This window comes from Sarcophilus harrisii, chromosome 1 (assembly GCF_902635505.1).
Source record: "Sarcophilus harrisii chromosome 1, mSarHar1.11, whole genome shotgun sequence".
Classification (NCBI taxonomy): domain Eukaryota; kingdom Metazoa; phylum Chordata; class Mammalia; order Dasyuromorphia; family Dasyuridae; genus Sarcophilus; species Sarcophilus harrisii.
In genome coordinates this window covers 339,052,923-339,074,321 of record NC_045426.1, presented here as the reverse complement: position 1 = coordinate 339,074,321, position 21,399 = coordinate 339,052,923, and the positions used below count along the sequence as shown (strand labels likewise).

General features: G+C 47.0%; 1 protein-coding gene across 2 annotated transcripts; it reads left to right on the top strand.

The window, feature by feature from the left end:
- Nucleotides 1-1,481: 1,481 nt before the first annotated feature.
- On the top strand, nucleotides 1,482-21,275 carry RGS11 (regulator of G protein signaling 11). Of its 2 annotated transcripts, XM_012543205.3 has the most exons (17): nucleotides 1,482-1,710; nucleotides 4,141-4,237; nucleotides 5,083-5,133; nucleotides 8,521-8,627; nucleotides 10,880-10,931; nucleotides 11,416-11,474; nucleotides 11,712-11,788; nucleotides 12,266-12,347; nucleotides 13,367-13,435; nucleotides 15,433-15,462; nucleotides 15,754-15,815; nucleotides 16,142-16,255; nucleotides 16,534-16,649; nucleotides 17,060-17,147; nucleotides 17,823-17,961; nucleotides 19,256-19,338; nucleotides 19,835-21,275. In XM_012543205.3, the coding sequence occupies exons 1-17, from the start codon at nucleotides 1,648-1,650 to the stop codon at nucleotides 19,971-19,973; spliced, it is 1,428 nt and encodes a 475-aa protein (XP_012398659.2). In that variant the 5' UTR covers nucleotides 1,482-1,647; the 3' UTR covers nucleotides 19,974-21,275. The 2 variants fall into 2 exon arrangements, with proteins under 2 accessions (XP_012398659.2, XP_031801555.1); XM_031945695.1 differs by lacking the exons at nucleotides 4,141-4,237; nucleotides 5,083-5,133.
- Nucleotides 21,276-21,399: the final 124 nt, after the last annotated feature.

Below are 21,399 nucleotides of genomic sequence, written 5' to 3'. Positions count from 1 at the left end.
CAGGGTCACACAGCTTGGGAAGTATTAAGTGTCTGAGGCCAGATTTGAACTCAGATCTTCCTGACTTCAGGGCTGGTGCTCTACCCACTGCATCATCTAGCTGCTCCATCTTTCTTTCTTTTTTTTTTTTTTTAAAGCTTTTTATTTTCAAAACATATGCATAGATAGTTTTCAACATTCATCCTTGCAAAGTCTTGTGTTCCAAAATTTTTTTCTCCCTCCCTTTCCCCACCCTGTTCTCAGTCTACAAGTAATTGAATGTTAAACATGTGCTATTCTTCTATACATATTTCCACATAAATCTTTCTGTCTGTGTCTGTCTACCTATTTATTTATCGCTCTCCTGATGTCTGTCTGTCTTTATCTGTCTCCATCTCTGTCTGTCTGTTTGTATCTATTTCTGCCTGTCTCTATGTACCGATCTGTCCATCCATCCATCCATCTATCTCTTCCTTTGTTCATTTCTTTAGGATGGGATCTCTGTTTTTACTGATCTAGCGAGCCCCTGGTAAGGAACCCCACCCCTGCTGAGCTAGGAGCACCTCCTTTGACATCTGTGCTCTTTAAAAAGCTGGCTGTCTGAGACCAAGGAAAGGTTGGATGCTCAGAATCATGCAATCAGGAGGCATCAGAGGCAGACTTGACGTCATGTTTTCTTGATTCAGAGGCCAGTTCTTTCTCTTGTTTCTATACGATACTGCTTTTCTCTGACATATTCTCATATTACAAAGGAGGTGACAGGGGTTGAGAGGGGAGCTGACTGGACCAAGGGGATGCACAAATAATAAATCAGGACTTGAATCCAGATCCTCTAGAGTCCTTTGGCTCTTGCCATCAGACCTCAGTGCTACATGATGGGGAAAGAACACCGGCCTGACTGGCCTCCAGGCTAGAATCTTGAGTTTTAGCTCCGCTTTGTCACCGATTGATTCACTGAGTGGCAATTAATTCCTCTGAGCCTTGGTTTCTTCACCAATAAATGAGAATTATAATAATCAGAAGAGCAGAAAGTCTCCCGTGGGTTGGATTGTTTTAGGAGGTAGGGGGCTGGCCGTACTGACCCCTCCATCTCCCTCCCCAAAGGCGCTAGGTGAGAAGGCAGAGATGGTGGGGAGGGAGAGAGACGATTATTTTCCTTAAATTGGTTCCGGACAGCACGACAGACAGTGCCTGGGCTGGAGTCAGGGAGACCTGAATTCAAATGCAGCCCCAGACACTTAGTAGCTTGGGACTCTAAGCAAGTCACTGATTGCCTCAATATTTTCATCTGTAAAATGAGCTTGAGATGGAAGGGACAAAGCACTCCAGTATCTTTGACAAGGAAACCCCCAAAGGCGTCGTGAAAAGTAAGTCATGACTGAAAATGACTGAATAACCACAACAAATGGGGTTCCTTTCCCTTCAACCGCCCCAATTGACCCATCGCCAAATGTCCAGCAGGTGGCAGCAGAACCGCAGAGGCCAGTGGGCGGGTGGGGCAGTAGGCGGGATGCCCCCCGGGGCCTCGGGCTCAGCGCTCAGCATCCCGGAGCTCTCGGTGGCTTGGGTTGCCTTCTTTCTCTCTGTCTCTCTCCTCCTCCTGCTGCTGCTCCTTCTCCTCCTCCGCCCGATCTGCCTGACCCAGCCCTGCCAGCGCCTGCTGGGGCCATGACCATCAACACCCTCCACCAGGCGGGCAGCTACAAAGTCCAGATGCCATGTCTGAGCAAGGTAAGGGAGCAGGGGCCTGCGCCCATCCTTGTGCCCGAGATCCCAAGGTCTCCCCCTGGGGTAGGATGAGCTCATCTCTCTTGCCTACGATTCCCTGATAGAGGGGTCTCAAGAGAGGAGCCGGGGTAGTGAGTTCTTTGTTGGGGAGAAGCCGTAGGTTTGGAGCACTTTGTGTCCTGGGGATGGGAGGGTCCCATGGCCCAGAAGGACTTGGAGGGGGTTGGAAGAGAAGGGATTCTGTTCCTCAGGACAGCCTCAGCTTGGAAGGGCCTGGGTGGGGAGTGCTTTGGGACCTCTAGACAGCTCAGAAATTCCTTCTGACTGGGACCGAACCCAGGAAAGGCTATCCTGTGCTCCAGAGGATCCCAGAAGGGGATGTGAGAGGAACCTGGAAAAAAACCATTTCCCTAAGAGGCCCTTGGAGGTAGCTCCCCCTGCTCTCCTTTTTGCACGAGGAGTCTTAGCTTGGAGATACCAAGCTTTTGGTCTCAATTCCTGCAAGATCCCTCCAGTGGCATCTGGCTAAGTGGTGCTGAGTGATCTTAATTAGCTTCCCAAGAGTCATTGCTCTATCCCACCCCCACCACTTGCCTTCAAATTGAGAGCCTTTCTCCCCTGTTCCTGCCCTCCCTTTTCTTCTCGCTGGCTCTGGGTTCCCCTTGAGCAGGTTGATGTGTGTGGGGGGAAAAGGGTTGCTGCCGCACCCCTGTGGGAATGGCAGTGTCATTCCTCTCAGCCCTGTCTCTGGTTAGGTGAGGGGCTCTGGCTTCAAACATCCTTGACAGAGGCTTCCATGGGTCCCTGATCTGGGCCCCTCCAGAAGCAATGAATTCCTGCTAAAGTCTTTCCGGGTCTTGAGACTATTCTTAAACCCTTACAAAACTGGGTTAGCTTTCATAAAACTTAGGGTGTTCAGCACTGGAAGAAACTTCAAAACATATAGCATCTCAAAGCTGGAAGTGACCTTAGGGCAGAGAATATAGAACGTCAGAGCTGGAGGAGTCCTTAGAACACAGAACATACATATCAGAGCTGGGAGGCACCTTAGGAGAAAGAATATACAATATAGAATATGAGGTGGAAAGCACCTTAGAACATAAAACACATAATGTCAGAGATGGAAGAATCTTTAGAATACATAACAAAATATTAGAGCTGGAAGGGACCTTACAAGAAAGAATATAGACTAACATACAACAAAGAATATCAGAGGTGCAAAGAATGTCACAAGTGGAAGTGTCCTTAAAACACAGAACATAAAATATCAGAGCTGGAAGGCTCCTTAGAATATAGAATATAAAATGTCAGAGCTAGAGGAACAGGAAATATTAGCTTTAGATGTGGAAGGATCATAGATACCATCAGTCAGTCCACCCTTATTTTTGCAGGTAAGTAAACTGAGGCTCACTAAGGACAAAGTTCCAAACTTCTGGTTTTGATTGGCCATTTTCCTACTCTGTGCTTTAAACAGCTGCTCCTTCTGGGTCCAGCTCTCTTGCTCTCTTTCCCTGGTCTCCTGAATCCTTTAGCATGGACTTTCAGGCTTGCCTGGGTTTCCTCAAAGTCCTCTCAGGACACTTTCCCAGAACCTCTCTGTCCCCAGGCCTCTCATTCCATTGGCTTTTTAGAGAGGCCTGGCTGTTGATCTCTGGGAAGGAATAAACAGCTCAATAGCAGAGCCATGGGCTGATCGGCGCCATCCTTCCCTTGGCCCTGGAAAGAGCCAAACTTCTGAGCTCGGAAGGCATTTAGTCAAAGTCTAAAAATAAAAATAGCCTGCTTTGTTATAGACTAGACTCCTGCCCCTGGCCCCCAGGAGGCAGGACTGGAGGAGGGGGACCCCTGCTCTTACTCCTGGGGGGGAATAGGGAGGAAAAGAGAACCAGGAGCCCTCCCAGGAGTTCTCAGCCCTAAGGACAAAATGTTAAAAAAGGAGTTTGGTGTTTCCTCCACCTCTGGCTTGCTGCCCAGCCCTAGGCAGTCCCTCCTCCTTTCCTCCCCCAGGAGCACAGCTCGGGTGTCCCCTGGAGAGGAGGAACAATTTTATACAGAAGCAAAAGATGAGAAGGGAGGGGGGTCTGGGGTGACATCAGAGACTCTGAAGCCCCTCCTATTCACCTCCTGCACCAAAGAGAAACCTCTCCTGCTTAGTATGTGGTACCTGAAATTCTATCATTTAACATTCATTCATTTGACTTGATTTGTAAGTTAAAATGCAAACATTCCTGGGAGCAGACTTGGATAAAGGAGAAACTGAGAGAATAGTGGGTCCCTAAAGTGCAAGGAGAGGTGGGGTCCACTGGGAGAGAAAAAAGGTGCAGGAGTGAGGGGGTTGAAGACTGAAGGCAGGCAGACTTTGCCTCCTTTCCCAAACTAACAGAAAGGAAGGCCTTCAGCCTTGGGGGACCCTCTTCTCCTTGTGTCCCCCAGATGGAGCGTGTGATCGTGGGCATGCAGGACCCAGACATGGGGGTTAAGATGCGGAATCAGCGCCTGCTCATCACTGTCATTCCCCATGCCATGACAGGTGGGTCCCGGAGTTTTGAGGGGATGGGGAGGAGAAAGTCTCTAGGACATCCAAGTCTCGCTTAAATCCTCTCTCTTTGAGAGGGACAGCAAAGGGCGGAGGGGGGGGGGGTGTCTGTCACATACACTGAAACAGACCGGGACCCCGCTGCTCAGTGAAACCCTAGTCTGAAGTCCCTGGGGCTGGGTGGCCCATCCCACCAGCCCCCACTCTGAAAGGGCAGCTGCTCTGCCCTTCCCCCATAGCTTCTCTCCCGTTAATGCACTTGGTTATCAATTATGTATCACGGCGGGGGCAGGGATTGAACTGAGGAGAGCTTGGGGTCCAAGGCTCCATCTTCCCGTCTCAGTGGAGAGCAGCGCTGCCCTCATTCCGCCCCATTCTCCCTGGCTTTTTAACCCCACCCCATCCCATCTCCATTTTGTGCTTGGAGCCTCGAGGCTCTTCGCCCAGCTAACAGAGCAGGGCAGGAAGTTTTCCTCCTGGAGCCTCCCCTGGGACCCCGGGGAGGAGAAGTCTCCCCTCTCCGGCTGTGGCTTTGGGCAGGGGATGCAAGGAGGTGCAGCAGTGACGTCGCCATTCCCAAACCCCTGCCCGGGGCCTGGGTACTTGCTTTGGCGGAGGGGGCCCCAGCCCTGCCCACACCCATGCCATCCTTCCCCTGCAGCCGCCCCTCCCCCGGCCTGCCTGTTTCCCAGCCTTATCCGGGCTGCCAAATCCTCACTCTGCACTGAGCAAGCGGGGGAGGGGGACAGAAGGGGAACCGAGATGGGACCGGGCCGGCCTCGTGCCTCCTGACTGGGCTCAGGTTCATTTTCTCCTTCTCTTTCTGTCCCTCTCAAAAGGCAGTGACATAGTGGAATGGCTCATCCAGAAATTCTCCATCTCGGAGGAAGGTAAGAGGGCGTCCAGGAAGAGCCGTTCCCTGCATCCCGGGCAGGAGGGCAGACTGACCACTGCCCCTGCACTCGCCGCACGCCGGAGCGCGGAAAACCCGCTTTCCTTCGCCCGTCACCAAGGCCCGAGCCGGGCCAGCCCCAGCTGCAGTCGCCACTGCCGTCCCAACACGGCCCTTCCTCCGCTCTTGCCTTTCCTTCCCCACGAGGAGGAGGAAGCCTCGGCCCCACCTTTGGGACCTTGTTATTTTCTAATTTAATTCCTTGTTAGGAAGTGTCATCCCCGAGGCGGGCAGCTGGCCGCCACGGTAGTGAGTGTCCCAGCGCTGGGGGCACTTGGCAAAGCCGGACGGCAGCTCGGGTGGGTGGGCTGGGGGGAGATGCCCCGCAAGTCCCAGCTCTGAGATCCCTGTAAAAGGAGGGGGGGGGGGGCAGATCGGCAGGAGGAGGGGGCGTCCCCGAAGGGCCGGGGGGCTCCTGTGGGGAGGGGCCTCCCCCGGGCGGCGGGGGCCATGGCCCTGCGACCCCCTCGGGGAGCCCGACGCCCTCCCTCCGGCAGCCTTTAATGGGAGCGGGAGGCAGCCGCATCCCGTCCCCACGGGGACCAGAGCTGAATCCGCTTGCTCTGTGCCCACTGCCGAGAAAACAGGCGCTCCTCTCAGGGGACTGGCGGGCAGCGAGGGCCCGAGTAAATAGCAGCAGGGCGCTGGGCTGGCACAGACGCTCTCCCTGGTTCCCCTGAACTTTGGGATCACCCTGACAGAGCTCATGCCCCGTCCTCTTCTCCTTTCCTCTCCTTCCTCCTCTTCCTCCTCCTCCTTTTTTCTTTCTCCTTTTTCCTCTCTTCCTCCTCCTTCCTTTCTTTTTCTTCTCCTATTCCTCCTCTTTCTCTCTTTTCCCCCTTTCTTCTTCTCCTCTTTCCTCTCCTTTCTTTTCTAACTCTCCTCCGCCTCCTCCTCTTCCTTTTCCTTCTTCATCATTCTTCCCCTCTCTCTTCCTCCTTCCTTTCTCTTCCTCCTCTCCTTTTTTCTTCCTTCTCTTCCTCTTTCCCTTCCTTTCTCTCCTTTCCTTCCTCCTCCTTCCCTTTTCCTCTTCTCTTCCTCCCCCTTCTTCATTTCTTCCTCTTCTCCCTCATCTTCCTCCCCCTCTTCTTGTTTCTTCTCACCTTTCATCACCTCCTCCTCCTCCTCCCCCTTCTCCCCTTTCTCTTTCTCCTCCTCCTCTTTCTCCCCACTCAAAGCTTACAGAATCATGGGATTCAGTGCAGACACACACCAAATGCTTCATCTAACAGATGAGAAAATCTCATTTAGAATCCCTTGTTTCCAATCTCAGCTCACTCTGGCATCTATACAAGGCCTCTCTTGATTCCCCCTGGTATCTAATGCCTCCCCACCCAAAAGTTACTTTGTGTGGGTTTTGTTTTGTTTTTTTTCTTGCATTCTAATAACATTTAATTTTTTCCCCATTACATGTAAAGACAATTTTCAACATTCATTTTTCATATTAATAGCCTTTTATTTTTCAAAATGCATGCAAAGATATTTTTCAGCATTCACCCTTGCAAAACCTTGTGTTCCAAATATTTCTTCCTCTATTCCCACCTCCCCTTTCCCCTAGACAGCAAGTAATCCAATATGGGTTAAACATGTGCGATTCTTCTAAATACATTTCCACAATTATCAAGCTGCACAAGAAAAATCAGATCAAGAAGGGGAAAAAATGAGAAAGGAAAAAAAACAAGCAAATAACAACAAAAAAGGTGAAAATACTATGCTGTCAACCACATTCAGTCTCCATAGTTCTCTCTCTGGATGCAGATGGCTCTCTCCATCACAAGTCTATAGGAATTGCCTTAAATCACCTCATTTCAATTCATTTTTAAAAAAGATTTTAAGTTTCAAATTTTTCTGTCTCCCACCACTTCCTTCCCCCTCTCCTCTTCCTCCCCAAGATTATAAGCTCTCTGATAGAGGTTATATATATGCAATAATGTAAAACATATATATATTTTAAATAGTTATAACTTTTTATTGACAGAACCCATGCCTGGGTAATTTTTTACATTATCCCTTGCACTCACTTCTGTTCCGACTTTTCCCCTCCCCCCCTCCACCTCCTCCCCCAGATGGCAAGCAGTCCTATACATGTAAAACTTATATTTTTAAAATCGTTTTGATGTGTACATATTTTCTCCCAATAGTTTGTGAGCTCTTTAAGGGCAGAAATTAGACAGCTGGTAGAGTGAATTGTGGGGGATTTGGAATAAGAAAGACTTGAATTCAAATTCTGATGTGGTAACCTTCTAAATTTATAACTCTAAACTCATTATCTAATCTCAGCCTCAGTTTCCTCATCTGTAAAATCTGATATTAATAGCATCTACCTCACTCAGTTGTGAGGATCAAATGAGATAATAAATTATAAAGTGCTTACAGTGACTGACATATAGTATATACTATGTAAATATTAGCTGTTGTTATCACATGGAATATTATAGTTATTTATATCATATATTATTTATATATTATTCAGACATTTACTGGCTGTGTGACCCTGGGCAAATCATTTAACCCTGTCTGCCTCAGTTGCCTCATCTGTAAAATAGACTTCAGAAGGAAATAGCAAATCTGTTATCTTTGCCAAGAAAATCCCAAATGGGATCACAAAAGATCAACTGAACAACAAAGCAATATCATTATTAGATAATGTGTCAAATGTTTTCTGAACATTTAATGTCCTTTATAAATGCTAGATGGCATTATTGTGTCTGTAGCCATAGTGCCTGTCACATAGTTTTTTTGTTTTTGTTTTTGTTTTTTGACCAGAGCTATGATTTAGTCAGGGCAAGGAGTTATTAAAACTTAAATAATAATCTGCATGAGGCTTAAAATTGCATTAAAACTTTTGGGACATCCCGTATTATGGTTTTCTTTAGAATTGAGGAATATAGTGTGGGTTATCTATACATTGTTAGATTTGTCTGAAGGACTGAGAAAGAATTGAGAAATAGACACATTTATAGAATTACATATATAATATCTTTTATACACAGATATATACATATATATACTACACATATATTTATCTCTAATCTCTAGGGTAGAGAGAGGGAAAAAATAAAAAATAAATTTACATGATAACTTTATTATATTTTTTAAAGGAGCAGCAAATTGTATATAATAGATTTGCAGTTTCGTCTGCAATCATTTTTTATTATACTGTTATAGAAATGCTGATTTTATCCAATTATATATATAAAAAAAAAGAACTGAGGAGAGGGATAAATTTGTAAATGAAAGTTATGTAAAAATCAAAGGTGTCAACACGAAAAAAAAAGTAGATATATTTTCCAGAAGTGGTCCAAGCCCAAATCTCCCTCTGCAGAGTCTCTCCACCTGGGGAACCTCATTGTGAAACACGGCTACATCTATCCCCTGAAGGACCCTCGCTGCCTTGTACTCCGAGCAGATGATTCCCCTTACAGGTTCCAGGTGAGGCTGCTGTCCAGTTCAGCTCATCTTTGTATAATTAAGGGGATCAAACCCCAAAGATACAGCAGATTTTGAATGCTTTGGTGGGGAGGGTGGGGGGTGTCCAGACCTCGGGTGGGATACCCTCCAGCCAGCCAGCCTGCCAAGCTGGCAAAGGACCAGGGGACCTAGTTCCTGGATTGAGCTTCAGGGAGGGAAGGGCTCTCTAGGATTAGTGCCGCGGGGGCTGGGGCTAAGACTGAAGAAAGGTACAATTCAGCTCCTCTCTCCCCCACCCCTTACTCAGGCCTCCTGGATTGCATCTGGCCCCTCTCCCAGTTCTTCACTTAAAGCCAAAGACCTGATTTGCATTTTTCACATATTATTTTTACTTTATAAAAATGGCAAACCAGAGGGAATGAGGTGGTGGTGAGGACAGCTTATTGGAAGTTTGGGGCCCACCTCCCCCTTCCTAACAGTGTATGACTATGGCCTTGTCAGATAAAACTCTTGGAACCTCAGTTTCCTCCTCTGTAAAATGGGGCTAATATTTGAGCCACTTATCTTATGGAATTGTTATGAAGCAAAGAATTCTGTGGGCCACAGAATACAGAGAAAAGTGAGATTTGTAGTCTGAAGTTCTGGGATCAAATCCCAGCTTATTATATATTATCAAGGTGTGACCTTGAAGAAAGCAGTTTACTTTTCTGGGATTTGTTTCTGCAATTGTTAAGTGAGGTCCTGTCCAGTTTTGAATGTGTGACCCTATTATTATTATTACTACTACCTGCTCCTCTTCCTCCCTTTTCCAATACCTTTCAGCCTCGGTGCTAGGGTGGGAGATGGGGAGGTTCCTTAGCTGGAGGTATCTCTAACGCTGACTGGGGAACCTATTTCCAGACAACTTTATTGCTTTATTTAATAGTGGGCTGGGAGGGCACTTAGTGAAGAAGGGTGGGGGCCAGAGTCTGCCCCACCCTCTTGTTGTGGGAAGGGAGTGGTAGCCATAGGATGTGAGTTGGGAGGGAGATAAGGAACCTGATTGTTTTAGTGCCAAAATAAGCTTTTGGGCCTCCCTAATAGGAAGGGATGAAATAGGCTGAGACTGAGTTTGGGGTCAGATGGGTTTCTTTGGGACTTTCTAGTTAAAACAATTCATTTTACAGATGGGAAGACTGAGACTCAGCTAAGTGAAATGCCTTAGGGGTGGACAGAGACTCAAACCTAGAACTTGTAACTTCAAATTCAATGTTGATTCCCCATTCTTCCATTGTCCTTGGGCTAATTAATGTCCTCCACTGCACTAGTGCACTCCTAGGAGGAGACCAAAGGACTTGTAAATCTTTTCGAGTCTTAAATACCAGCCTCTCAGAGCTTTCAGAGCACATTTTGTGTGTGATCACTACAACCTTGTGAAGCAAAATGAGCAGGTATTGTTGTTCCATAACATTGTTGTTCGGTCCATTGTCGGACAGAATGAAAACTGAGCCCACGGAAGAAAAGGAATTTGAATTAATGGCAGAGTAGGGGCCAGAGCTTCATTTCTTTGCTCTTTTCTTTGCCATGTTAGGGAAAGGACACGAGCAAAGGCAGGTATTCAGAGAACAGAAAGGATCTGTCTGCTGTGGTGGTAGATAATATTAGAGGAATAGTTTGGGGCTCTAGTCTGAGTGTCAGAGGGCCTTGAAGGCCACAATTAAGTGAGTAGGATCGAGCACACATACATGCTCTTGAAGAGGCAGGGATGCTGTCCTTAGAAAAGAGCATCCTTCTGCTTCTTCCTTCTGCTTCTTCCTGCTTCTGAAAGAGCATCTGGCTTCTCCCTAAGGTTTAGGTTTAATTTTTCACTAATCCTATCTGTCCACAGTAGCCGGCTCTGTACTACTGTGTACAGTTCTAGGAATCGGTATGTCATGTTATTTGAGAAGCCCTTTCCCTTCAGTGCGGGGGCTTTCCCTAGGAGATTACCTCCCAGGTAACCTGTAAATAACTTGTAGGCACATAGTCATTGGTCCGTTGTTTCTATATTAGAAAGTAAGCTCTTTGAGAGCAGGGACAGTGGGGTTTTTTGACTTTCTTTGTATCCCCTAGCCTTTAGCACAGGGCCTAACAAATAAAACTTTAAAAATAGAGTTTCTTGACTTGATTTGGCTACAAGTTTGGAGTAAGGTCTGGCTTCCTCCAGAATGGCTTCCTGGAGAGGAAGGGGGTTGGGGGAGTCTATTCTGCTATTTCCACCCATGATGTCCTGCTCTCCACCCCTTCCCCCCTAGACACCCTATTTCTGGATGAGCACTAAATGGCCAGCTGCTGAACTGGATTATGGTAAGTGGGTCAGAGCCAGGCAAAGCTGTGGCTAACAGATTTTTGAATGATTTGATAGTGTGTGTGTGTGGGGGGGGGGGGGGGGGGGGGGGGGGGGGGGGGGGGTGGTGGTGACCAGAGACTGTCAGATTCACAGGAATACAATATCCCAAGGGGCCCAGGAGGTCAGGCAGTCCAGCTCCCCTTGCTACAGTTAAGGGAAATCGAGGTCCTAGAGAGGGAGAAGGACCCTAACCCGCCCAACTATTTCCTGAAAGGCTCCTACTCCATGGGGTCTCGACTGTTCTCCCTTGATTCCTCCCACACCCTTAGATGGTCACAGTAGGTGGGGAGGGCCCAAATTCAGCACTCCAAAGTTGGTGTGGGATTCCTGGCGTGATTGGTGCTTAGGGCACTGCTTTTCTCTGCCTATGGTGCATGTGCATGTGTTGGCAGGTGCACGTCCATGCACACGTGTTTGTGCTTACCATATCTGCCTTTCCAGCTATTTATTTGGCCAAGAAGAATATACAGAAACAAGGGGACCTGATTGACCATGAAAAGGTAGGGCAGCCCCAACCCTCACCCTTGGAGCCCCTAGCCCATAGGGGCTTCCTATTGATGGGGACCCTCACGGTGGAACATAAACTGCCTTCCCTGCAGATGACACACTCCTTCCTCTCTTGGCTAGGTGCTCTCGGGATCACCTCAGCGAAAGCCAGGGGGCATGGGTGGGGCTGGGGCTGGGGCTGGGTAGGGGGTCTCCTGACTGAAGCCCCTGCCTTCCTCTTCCTCCTTCAGGATTACTATAACCAGCTCCACAAGAAAATCAATCACACATGGGACTTTGTAGTGATGCAGGCCCGGGAGCAGCTGAGGTGAGCATCTCTCTGCCCTTCTTCCTCAGCCCCGCCCCCCCCCCCCAGTACAAACTCTGCCCCACACTGACCACAGTGCCTGAGTCTGGTCCAGTCCAAGGACTTCCTAGCTTATCTCCTGCCACTGCTGGGGTCGAGGCTGGAAATCGGGAGGGAGGGATCTCTGGAAAGATACAGAATTAGGAGCTAAATCACTCAGCTGGGAGAGGAGAGGAGATAAAATGCAGCTGGCTCAGGCTTTCCAGATGTTAGGGGAGAGTGTCAGCTAATCCAACAGCCCCTTGTGCTAGCCTGCCCTTAACTCCTCTGCTTAATCTTCTCTGATAGCTGGGATTGGAGTCATGCTTTCCCATGAGATCCACATCTCCCCAGCCTGCTCTGACTGACCCAGCACCAACCCGGCCTGATCCCTGACTGACCCAGCATCCCCCCCTCCTCTCTGTTTAATCTCTCACTAAGTATCTTTCTTCCCTTCAGAGCAGCCAAGCAGCGCCGGAAAGGGGACAGAATTGTCATTGAGTGCCAGGAGCAGACTTACTGGCTGGTGAATCGCCCCCCGGTGAGAGATTTCCCCCTCAGACCAGGGAGCTTTGTGATGTTGGGTCAATCACTTGCCCACTCTGGGCCTCAGGATCCCTTCCCTATGAGGGGAGGGATCTGGACCTTAGAAGGGATGAAAGTGGAGAAAAGGCCTGGCCGGCAGAGGGAGAACTGGAGATGACCCATGGGGAAGGGGATTTAGGCGAGGCACTCAGAAGACAAGCTTTTTCTGAGACCACCTGAGTAGGGACAGGGGCTGTCAGGGAAGGGGCGGAGACAGGGCACAGAGTTAGATGGATGAACTTTGGAATAGCATCTGCTTCCTTCAACCCTCAACTCTTCAGGCCAGTCTGCCTCAGTGCTACTCTCTGTCTCCCTCTGCTGTGACTGAAGGTAACCACAGTCTCTGCGAGCCGTCTGGCAGGGTTTGGGGAGCTGGGACCCAACAGCATCTAGTTTTTAAGTGGTTCCCTGCCCTGCCGCCACCCCCCCCCAAACCAAGTCAATCAGGAATCTCGTTCCCCTTTCCCTCTCTGTGAAATGAGGGTTTCTTGGCTTGCAGCTGACTTCCTTCCCGCCCTCCACCAAAGGGCGAGGGGCTGTGTGCCTGGAGGGACGCTGCCCTACGGTCCTGGTCCTGGGGAGTGGGCAGCAGAACCTAAACTCTTTGAGCCACAATATGAAGGATAATTAAGTTGATGATAATGAGTATCTTCAGGAACAAGGATTACAGAGAATGAAAAGGGACCTGGGTTGCCACTTAGTTTAACTCCATTTTCAGTTGGGATAATTGAGACCTGGTCTTGATCATATATCTATATCTATATCTATATTTTTTGATATTATATATATATATATATATATATATATATATATATATAGGCACAGTTCTAGATCTCCTGACTTCAGCAACAGTGTTTATTCCACTGTTCTCCAGGAGCTAGGATGTGGAGACAGAGGGTTTGGGGAGGGTAGACAATAGGAAGCTGAAAGTTGACTACTTCTCCTCCACCCCCCCACCCCCCATTTCTCTGTCAGCCAGGAGCCCTGAATGTGATGGAGCAGGGACCTGAGCGGGGTAACTGCTATACCACCAGAGTACAAATGGTAAGTAGCCCCTCTTTGCCCTGGTCTCCTCCATTTGTTGGAAATTATAAGTGTCTTCCCAGTAGAGGAATTATGAGGAAAGCTGACCGGCAGGATTTCTGGATCCATACTTAGAGCTGGACTTTTCCCCTCTGCTTCCCATCTCTTTTCTTTCCTCTTCAGTAGGTTCCAGTTCAGGCTTTGGATCAAGACCTCATATACCACTAGTTCCCTCCCCAACCCCTGACTATGCCTAAAGAAGCCACATTGTGAAGGAAGATTAAGAAAATGAGAAGCATTTTCAGGAACAAGCATCCCGAAGATTATATATTCTAAAGCTGAAATACCATTTGGGCTAAACCCCAATTTTACATTTACATTTCTACATTTAGGGAAGCTGAGACCCAAGTCAAGTGATTTGGCCAACACCACACTGCTAGTACGCGTAAGAAACAGGTTGTAAATGATGTGATTTGAGAGGCAGTGCCGAGTACCCCAGGGACTAGGAGCTATGAAGCCCCAGATGGGAACAGAAGGTTTGGGGAGGGATTGGACAACAGGAAATTGTCTCGTGGCTGGTGATGGCTGATTGCTTCAGAGAGGCCTGGAACGGCCTGAATTCCTAGTCTAACTTTTTTCTTTTTTTTAACCAAACCTGTGATTTTTATTGGCACATGATACTTCTAATGAGAAAGGCCCTGGAAAGTAGAAACTTCCCTCCTTTCTCCCAGAACCTTAAATTAAAATTTAAAAAAAGTCCCAGAAACTTCTTCCCTTGCAGCCAAAGTCAGTCCATTATTTATTTATTTAGTGCTGGAATCTGAGACCTTGGGATAGTAAATGGTGGACCCTAAAACTAGATATATTTGATTCTATGGCCTTCAGCTGTAACTAGATACTGGACTATTCACTGCCCCCCCAGTCGCTCTCTGGAATGGAAGAGCTGAGATGTGACTACAGATTCCTGTTAACACTTGATTTATTTGATTTGACTTTGATCCATGTGGATGGGAGCTAAAAACTTGGTCTCCAACCTTCTATGTATCTTTGGGCAAGTCATCTGAGCCTATTTGTCTCAATTTGCCCAGCTATAAAATGATCTAGAGAAGGAATGGCAAACTATTCCAGTATTTCTCCCAAAAAAAACTCAAAGGGCTCACAAAGAGTGAGACATGATTGAAGTGACTGAACAACTATCACAAGGTTCTCTAGAGTTCTGAAATTACAGAATTTATTCTGTACATACAAATTTATATATGTACATATATATATATCATATATACATACATATATATTTGTATAAATACAAAATTTATATATATCATATATGTGTATATTATATATATATATATAAACACATATATTTGGACTTGTATATGTGTATGTCTATATATACATATACACAAATACACACAGATATATATATAGATATCTATATATATCTAAGGCAATGACCTCAGATGTATCCCCAGCTGCAGGGGATGGCCTCCACTGAGCTAGCCACACTCTCTCCTGGTCATCTTAATGATCAGAGGCAATGGTATAGGAAAGGCTGGTAGGATTAGGAGTCAGATGGGGCTTGGGGGTAGGGAAGTGATCAGAAATGAAAAGAATACAAGCTTTTGCCTGCATCAGCATTTGTGGGGCATTCTATCCAATGATCACTATAAAAATAGCTAGCATTTATTTTAATCTCATGAAAATCTGGTGAGATAAGAGCTATTCTTATCCACATTTTGCAAATGAGGAAACTGAGGAAGACTGAGCTTATTTGTTCAGGATTCTGCAGCTAGTTACTCTAAATCCGAATTTGAAGTTCTCCTGAGTCCAAGCCTATCACTCTATCCACTATGCCACATGGGTAATTCATTCCCTAATTATGCTCACTTCTCCCTGATTCTGGTTGTGAATGGGAGGGAAGGAAAGAAAAGCTATTCTCCTTTGAGGTCTCTCATGTCCCCTCCAATCACCAGACTGCTCTGCCTTCCCCTCACCCTATTTGTTTTTATCTTTTCCAGACCAAAAATATGGACTTTTATAAGCGAGAGGTAAGCCCTTAGAATTTCTTTTGATTCTAAGGAAGTGGGAGAGGACACATTGTGGGGATGCTTTAGCCTAAAATCTGCTGGGAGAGAGAGGACAGCAAGGTTATGGGAGGAATGCGGTTACCTCCTGGTTTTACTACTCCACTTTACAAATTTTGAATTGGGCAAATATGGACAGAGATTAAAGGGAGGTGCTACTGTCTCCATCCATCCAGCTGGAAAGTTGTCTCTGGATAGTGTGGCAGTTGGAACTGATCCAACCCCCCCCCCCCCCCCCTTTGTGTTTCTGCCTAGATTGAGTATTGTAAGAAGGCCATGGGTAGAACCAGAGTGAAGTCTTCTATCTGCCTGGAAGCGTGAGTGCCTTCGCATTGGGAGGGTCAGGGTCTGGTCAGGGTGGGTACCTATGTCCACCTCAGATCTCTCCCAAACGCTCACCTTGTCCCCACTGCCCATCACCCTGGTTCTCACCTGGGATTCCCCGGGCTTATTCTCACCATGGCAGCTCTTTCCTTTCTACAAGGCCTTCTTGAGTGGTGAGGGTTCCCCCAAATCACCTGAACTCTCTGGAGCTGCCTTTGTGGCCACCCCTTAATTTCCTTATCTGCACTATTTGACCTCCAAGTTTCCTTCTGGCTCTAAATTCATGTTCCTGTCATCCCTGTGGGCTCTCTCCATCCAGATACCTTAAGTTCAATGAGCAGTACATGCCCCATGACCCCATCATGTCTGGCTGCCTGCCCAGTAACCCTTGGATCACTGATGATACGGACTACTGGTCGATGAACGCACCCACGTGAGTACCCTTCCTACCTGTTGGGGGCAGGTGGAGAGGGCTGGGCAACCCAGGCATTCTGCTGGTCTTGGGGGGATCATGGGCAGACACAGGGAATTTGGCTCCAGATTTCCTCCTCGCTCAAGCTGGGTAAGCCCTAAGGAGGCTTGACTAGTAAGATTCCTCTGATTCCAAAGGGCAGGAGTTATGGGCAGATACTTGGGTTTTTTCCTCCTTGGGTAGGGGACAGAAAAGGAGCCCCCCCCACCATACCCACCACATACACATTTATTGCCTAGGGTGGCTATACCTACTAAGCTGCGGGTTGAGCGTTGGGCCTTTAACTTCAGAGAGCTAATGGGGGATCCTCTGGGCCATATCCAGTTCATGGAGTTCCTCAAGAAAGAATTCAGTGGTAAGACAGCTCCCCCCAGCTCTGCACTCTGGCAGGAGCATCCTGGATTATAACAGCTAGCATGTCTAGGGGATGAAGGTGAAGTATCAAAGGTAGGATTTGAATTCAGGTCTTTCAGTACTTTCCTTGGTCACTAAGATGCTATCATGGGGGGCATGATGATGATAGTCCTTCCTGCTCCAGATTCAGCACTTTTCTTCCCAGTTCCCAAGAGCCTTGTCTTTTCAGCACGACATTGAGAGCCAAGGACTCCTTATTCCTCCCCAGTCAGTGGGGGAGGGTGGGAACACAAGGATATTCAGGAAGACTAGGGATATGTAGTCAGGGGCTCCATTTCACTCTGCTAGGGGCTTCTTCCTGAACATGTTTCCCATTTTGTCTCTGGTCACCTCCTCCTCCTTCCCACCCAGCTGAGAATCTGAGCTTCTGGGAAGCATGTGAAGACTTGCGATATGGGGAACAGTCCAAGATTGCTGAGAGTGTCGACGCAGTCTACCAGTGAGCCTCCCCTCTTCCCCCACCCCCAGATGCCGTCTCTAGGTCCTGAGCTCTTGAGCTTCACTCCCGGTGTGAGGGCCGGGACTAGACAGGGTCATGGTGTTTGGGCAGAGGATCTTCTGGTCCATTCCTCAGCTGTCTCTGTGTCCCGGTCTCCTGAGATAAGGGTGGGATGGGATATTTCTGACACTGAGTCTAGGGGGCAGACTGCCTCTCCTCCACTCCACTGAGACCAAATTGGCTGTTTCATCCTTCCTTTTGGGAATGGTACCCAATTTTCACTTTCTGATGAAGGGAGAGGGATTAGCCAGACAGGGGTCACTGGATGTGATGAGGTGTTAAGGGATCCAGCTGAGCTTGCTGAATGGTGGTGGGATGGAGTATACAAAGACACAGCATCCTAGCAATAGAATAAAAGGGTACTCTTTTGCTGAGACCTAAACTCACCTAAAACTATGGGAGGATCAATTTAATAGCCAAAGAACAAGGAGCTACATAATAGGTATTTAAAAGTGGGGAAGGAAAGAGACTGATCAGAGGAGCAGAAGAGCACCAAAGATAATTTTTGAATTTTTTCGCAGTGCCCTGATGGGCAACAGTATCTTAAAAGGGCAAGCCATAGGGTGCAAGCCCTTCTGCTAATTTGTCCATATTTCTCTATCTGTTGGGACTCAGGCAGTTTCTTGCCCCAGGGGCCACACGCTGGGTCAATATTGACAGCAAGACTATGGAGAAAACGCTTGAAGGGATCCGCAGACCCCATCGCTATGTCATGGATGATGCCCAGATGCATATCTACATGCTTATGAAAAAGGTGCTGGGGCTAGGGATTCAGTGGAGTTGGGAAAAACAAAAGGGCTCCCCTCTTAAAGCATCAGCTCCCTGTTAGGGCAGTGAAAGGTAGCTGGCCTGAAGCTAGAAAACCATGCACTTTGTCTTAAGAGAAACGTAAAAGGGGTTCCCCATGGATCCTCACCCTTGCTGATCTTCATGCCTGCAAGGTCAAGTAGCCCACTGGCAGAGAACCTTAACTAAAAAAACTAAAATGCTTGGGGCTTGGAATATATGCATTCATTCACTTATTCACTCACCAATTTCCAAGAAAGTTTTAAGTTGCCACTATTTACTTGTGGAAACACATGACAAACGGAGCACAAAACCCAAACCTAAAACAAGGGCCAAAATCAGTTATGACACGAATAGATAGGATTGGGCATCTAAGCTGAGTTGTTGTTGCATAACTGTTAAGTCATTTCAGTCCTGTCCTACTCCTCCCGACCCCATTTGGGATCTTTTTGGCAGATACTGGAATGGCTTGCCATTCCCTTCTCCAGCTCATTTTACTGAGGCACATAGGTGAATTGACTTATCCAGGATCATAGCTAAAAAGTATCTGAGACCAGATTTGATTCCAGGCTTGGTACTCTACTCCCTGAGTTACCTAGCTGATGAGATGTTAGATTCAACTGTAGAGCAGAAAATTATAATATGAAAAGCACAGAGTAATGGAGCCATTAATAGGCTTTCCTCATAAGTTGTTCCTAGAGCCTTTCAAATTGGGGAGTGAACGGGGGGGGGGGGGGGGGGGGGAGGATTATCAACTTGAGGAGGAAGCTGTGAACTTGGACAAATTTTTTTGAAGGCATCTATCTTAAGGAGCTAAATACTTTTATAAAGGACAGCATGGGGTAACAAGACCTCTGAATTTGTGTCTTCTACTACTTCCTATCTATAACTTTGGGCAAGCCATAAATCTCTCTGAGCCTGTTTCCTAAACTTTAAAATGAAGGGATTAGAGAGTAGATCCCTAAATCCATGATTCTATAATTATTCAAACCATCTCTTTTTGACAGGAAAGTACATTAACTACATTTTTTTTTTTTTTTTGCTGAGGCAATTGGGATTAAGTGACTTGCCCAGGGTCACAGAGGTAGGAAATGTTGTGTCTGAGGCCAGATTTGAACTCAGATCCTCCTGACTTCAGGGTACAGGGTTCTATCCACTGTGCCATCCAGCTGCCCCAGGAAGGTACATTTATGGTCCTGGTAAATAAAAGTACAAATTTCACAACTGTGTTAAATAATGCTATTGGAATAATGTCTTTTTAGGATTCCTATCCCAGATTCTTAAAGTCTGACATATATAAGACACTCCTGGCAGAAGCTGTGATTCCACCAGAGACTAAGAAACGGTGAGCTTCATCCACCTCTCCTACCTCGATCCTATTCACTCTATTTCCTAAACCTCCAAAATTTTAGAAGCAAGTCTTTCTCTTGGTCTTGGACCACCAATAACTATTCTACCATGTTAAAGAACTAGAAATAGGAATTATCATTCAGGTCATAGTCACCCTATCTTATTCCATGGAATAGGTCCACTTGGAGAAGTCTCTTATTGAGCCAAGAGAATGAGGATAAAAATGGACAACAGCCAATACTCTCAACCATAGTCCATCCTGAATATCCTTTTCCTCCTCATAGCAGCTCACAGGAAATAATTATGTACAAATTACCAATCTCTTCTCTCTGCTCTGACCCATTGGGGAAGAGAAATAGCAAACAAGAAAGTAGCAGCAGTAAAGCTAAAGGCTTTAGATGACCCAGACCCCATGCTAGGCCTCCATGTTTGTACTGCCTCTGGGGGTCCCTGCCTTCATTCTTTCTTCCTCTCTCTGCTTCTTTCCCCAGTGTGTTCCCATTCATGAGGAAGCAGCGCCACTCCAGCCCTAGCCCCGCACTGCTCCTGCCCTCTGAACAGGAACCTAAGGGGGAGGACAAGGGCAAGAACCTGACTTCTGGCCCCTCTCCTGGGGAAGAGCAAAGCTAGCAAGCAGTCCTCCCTTCCCCTGCTTTTCCCTCTCCTCCGGTTGGCAACCTGGAGGATGTCACTCAAGTGGGAGGGAGGGTGGGGGTAGGTGTGGGGAAGGGAACAGTGAGAAAAGCTTTTCATTAACTGAGATGGTTGTGAGGGCCCCCCTTTCCCCGCTCTTCAGTCCTGCCATCTCCAACATCCTCCTTACCCCCAACTCTAAGTCAGTCCTCAGGCATCTCACCCAACCTAATCTTGGGGAAAGGAAGCAGGATGCTGGTCTTAACTGTTGCTAACTTCAGCCTAACATGGGGCAAGCCACCCTTTGGGTCCCAATTTCCTTCCTTCCAAGTTACTTAAAGCATACAAGGACTTGGATGAAGGTTTCTCTTCTTGTTCTAAAGTTCTACTATTTAAACTCTAGTCTGGCTTGGTGACTTGAAAGTAGCTTTTCCATAGGCTCCCTTAGAATGTTCCTGATTCTGTAGGTGAGTAGTACTTATTTTTTAAAGCTCTTTGAGACCAACTCATCAGGGAGCAACTGTTAGTTACCTGAAAGTCTCCAGGTACCCTTCATATCTTATGTGTGCACACGAATGAACACCCAGGAGCATACTTCAGTTTCCTGGATAAATAGCAGCTTCCTCCTCTCCCTTCCCATAGCAGGCTCTCATCATTCCAAGAGGTGGCGAGCAAAGTAGCTTTGTTTAGCCACTTTCCACAGTAGGGTAAGGACGCTGGGTTTGTGGGGAAGAAAAAATAGGGCAAAATTTCCTGCTTCCTCAACATCAGAAAAGATTGATTTCTAGTTTGCCCCAAAGGGAAACATCTCCAAATGAATCTTGGATTTGGAAGGGAATTCAGAAATCATTTTTTCCTAATCCCTATCTGAACAAGATTCTGCTCTACCTATCCAACAACTGGGATATCCAGCCATTTGAACTTTGTTAGACAGAGGAGAGTTCACTATTTCCTGGAGTCCATTTTACTTTTGGATAGCTCTAATCTTTACAACACTTCAAATACTTGAAAACAGCTATGATCAAGCATTCTCCCAGCTAAATATCCCCAATTCTTTCCATACAACCAAACACACCATGATTTTGGAACTCTTTACCATCAAAGTGGGGCAGCTAATGGTGCAGTGGATAGAATGTTAAGGCCCAGAGTCAAGAAGGCTCCTCTTTCTAACTTCAAACCTGACTTCAAAACACTTATTAGCCAAGTGATCCTGGGCAAGTCACTTTACCCTATGTTGCCTGCATTTCCTTCACGTGTAAAAAAACCTAAGAGAAAGGAATGGCAAACTGTTCCAGTATCTCTGCCAATCCCAAATGGGGCCACTAAGGATAGGTTATGACTGAAAAACAAGTGACCCTCAAAGTTGTCCTCTTCTGGATAATCTTCAGCTTACCATTGCTCCCTAAAATGTGGTATTCATAAT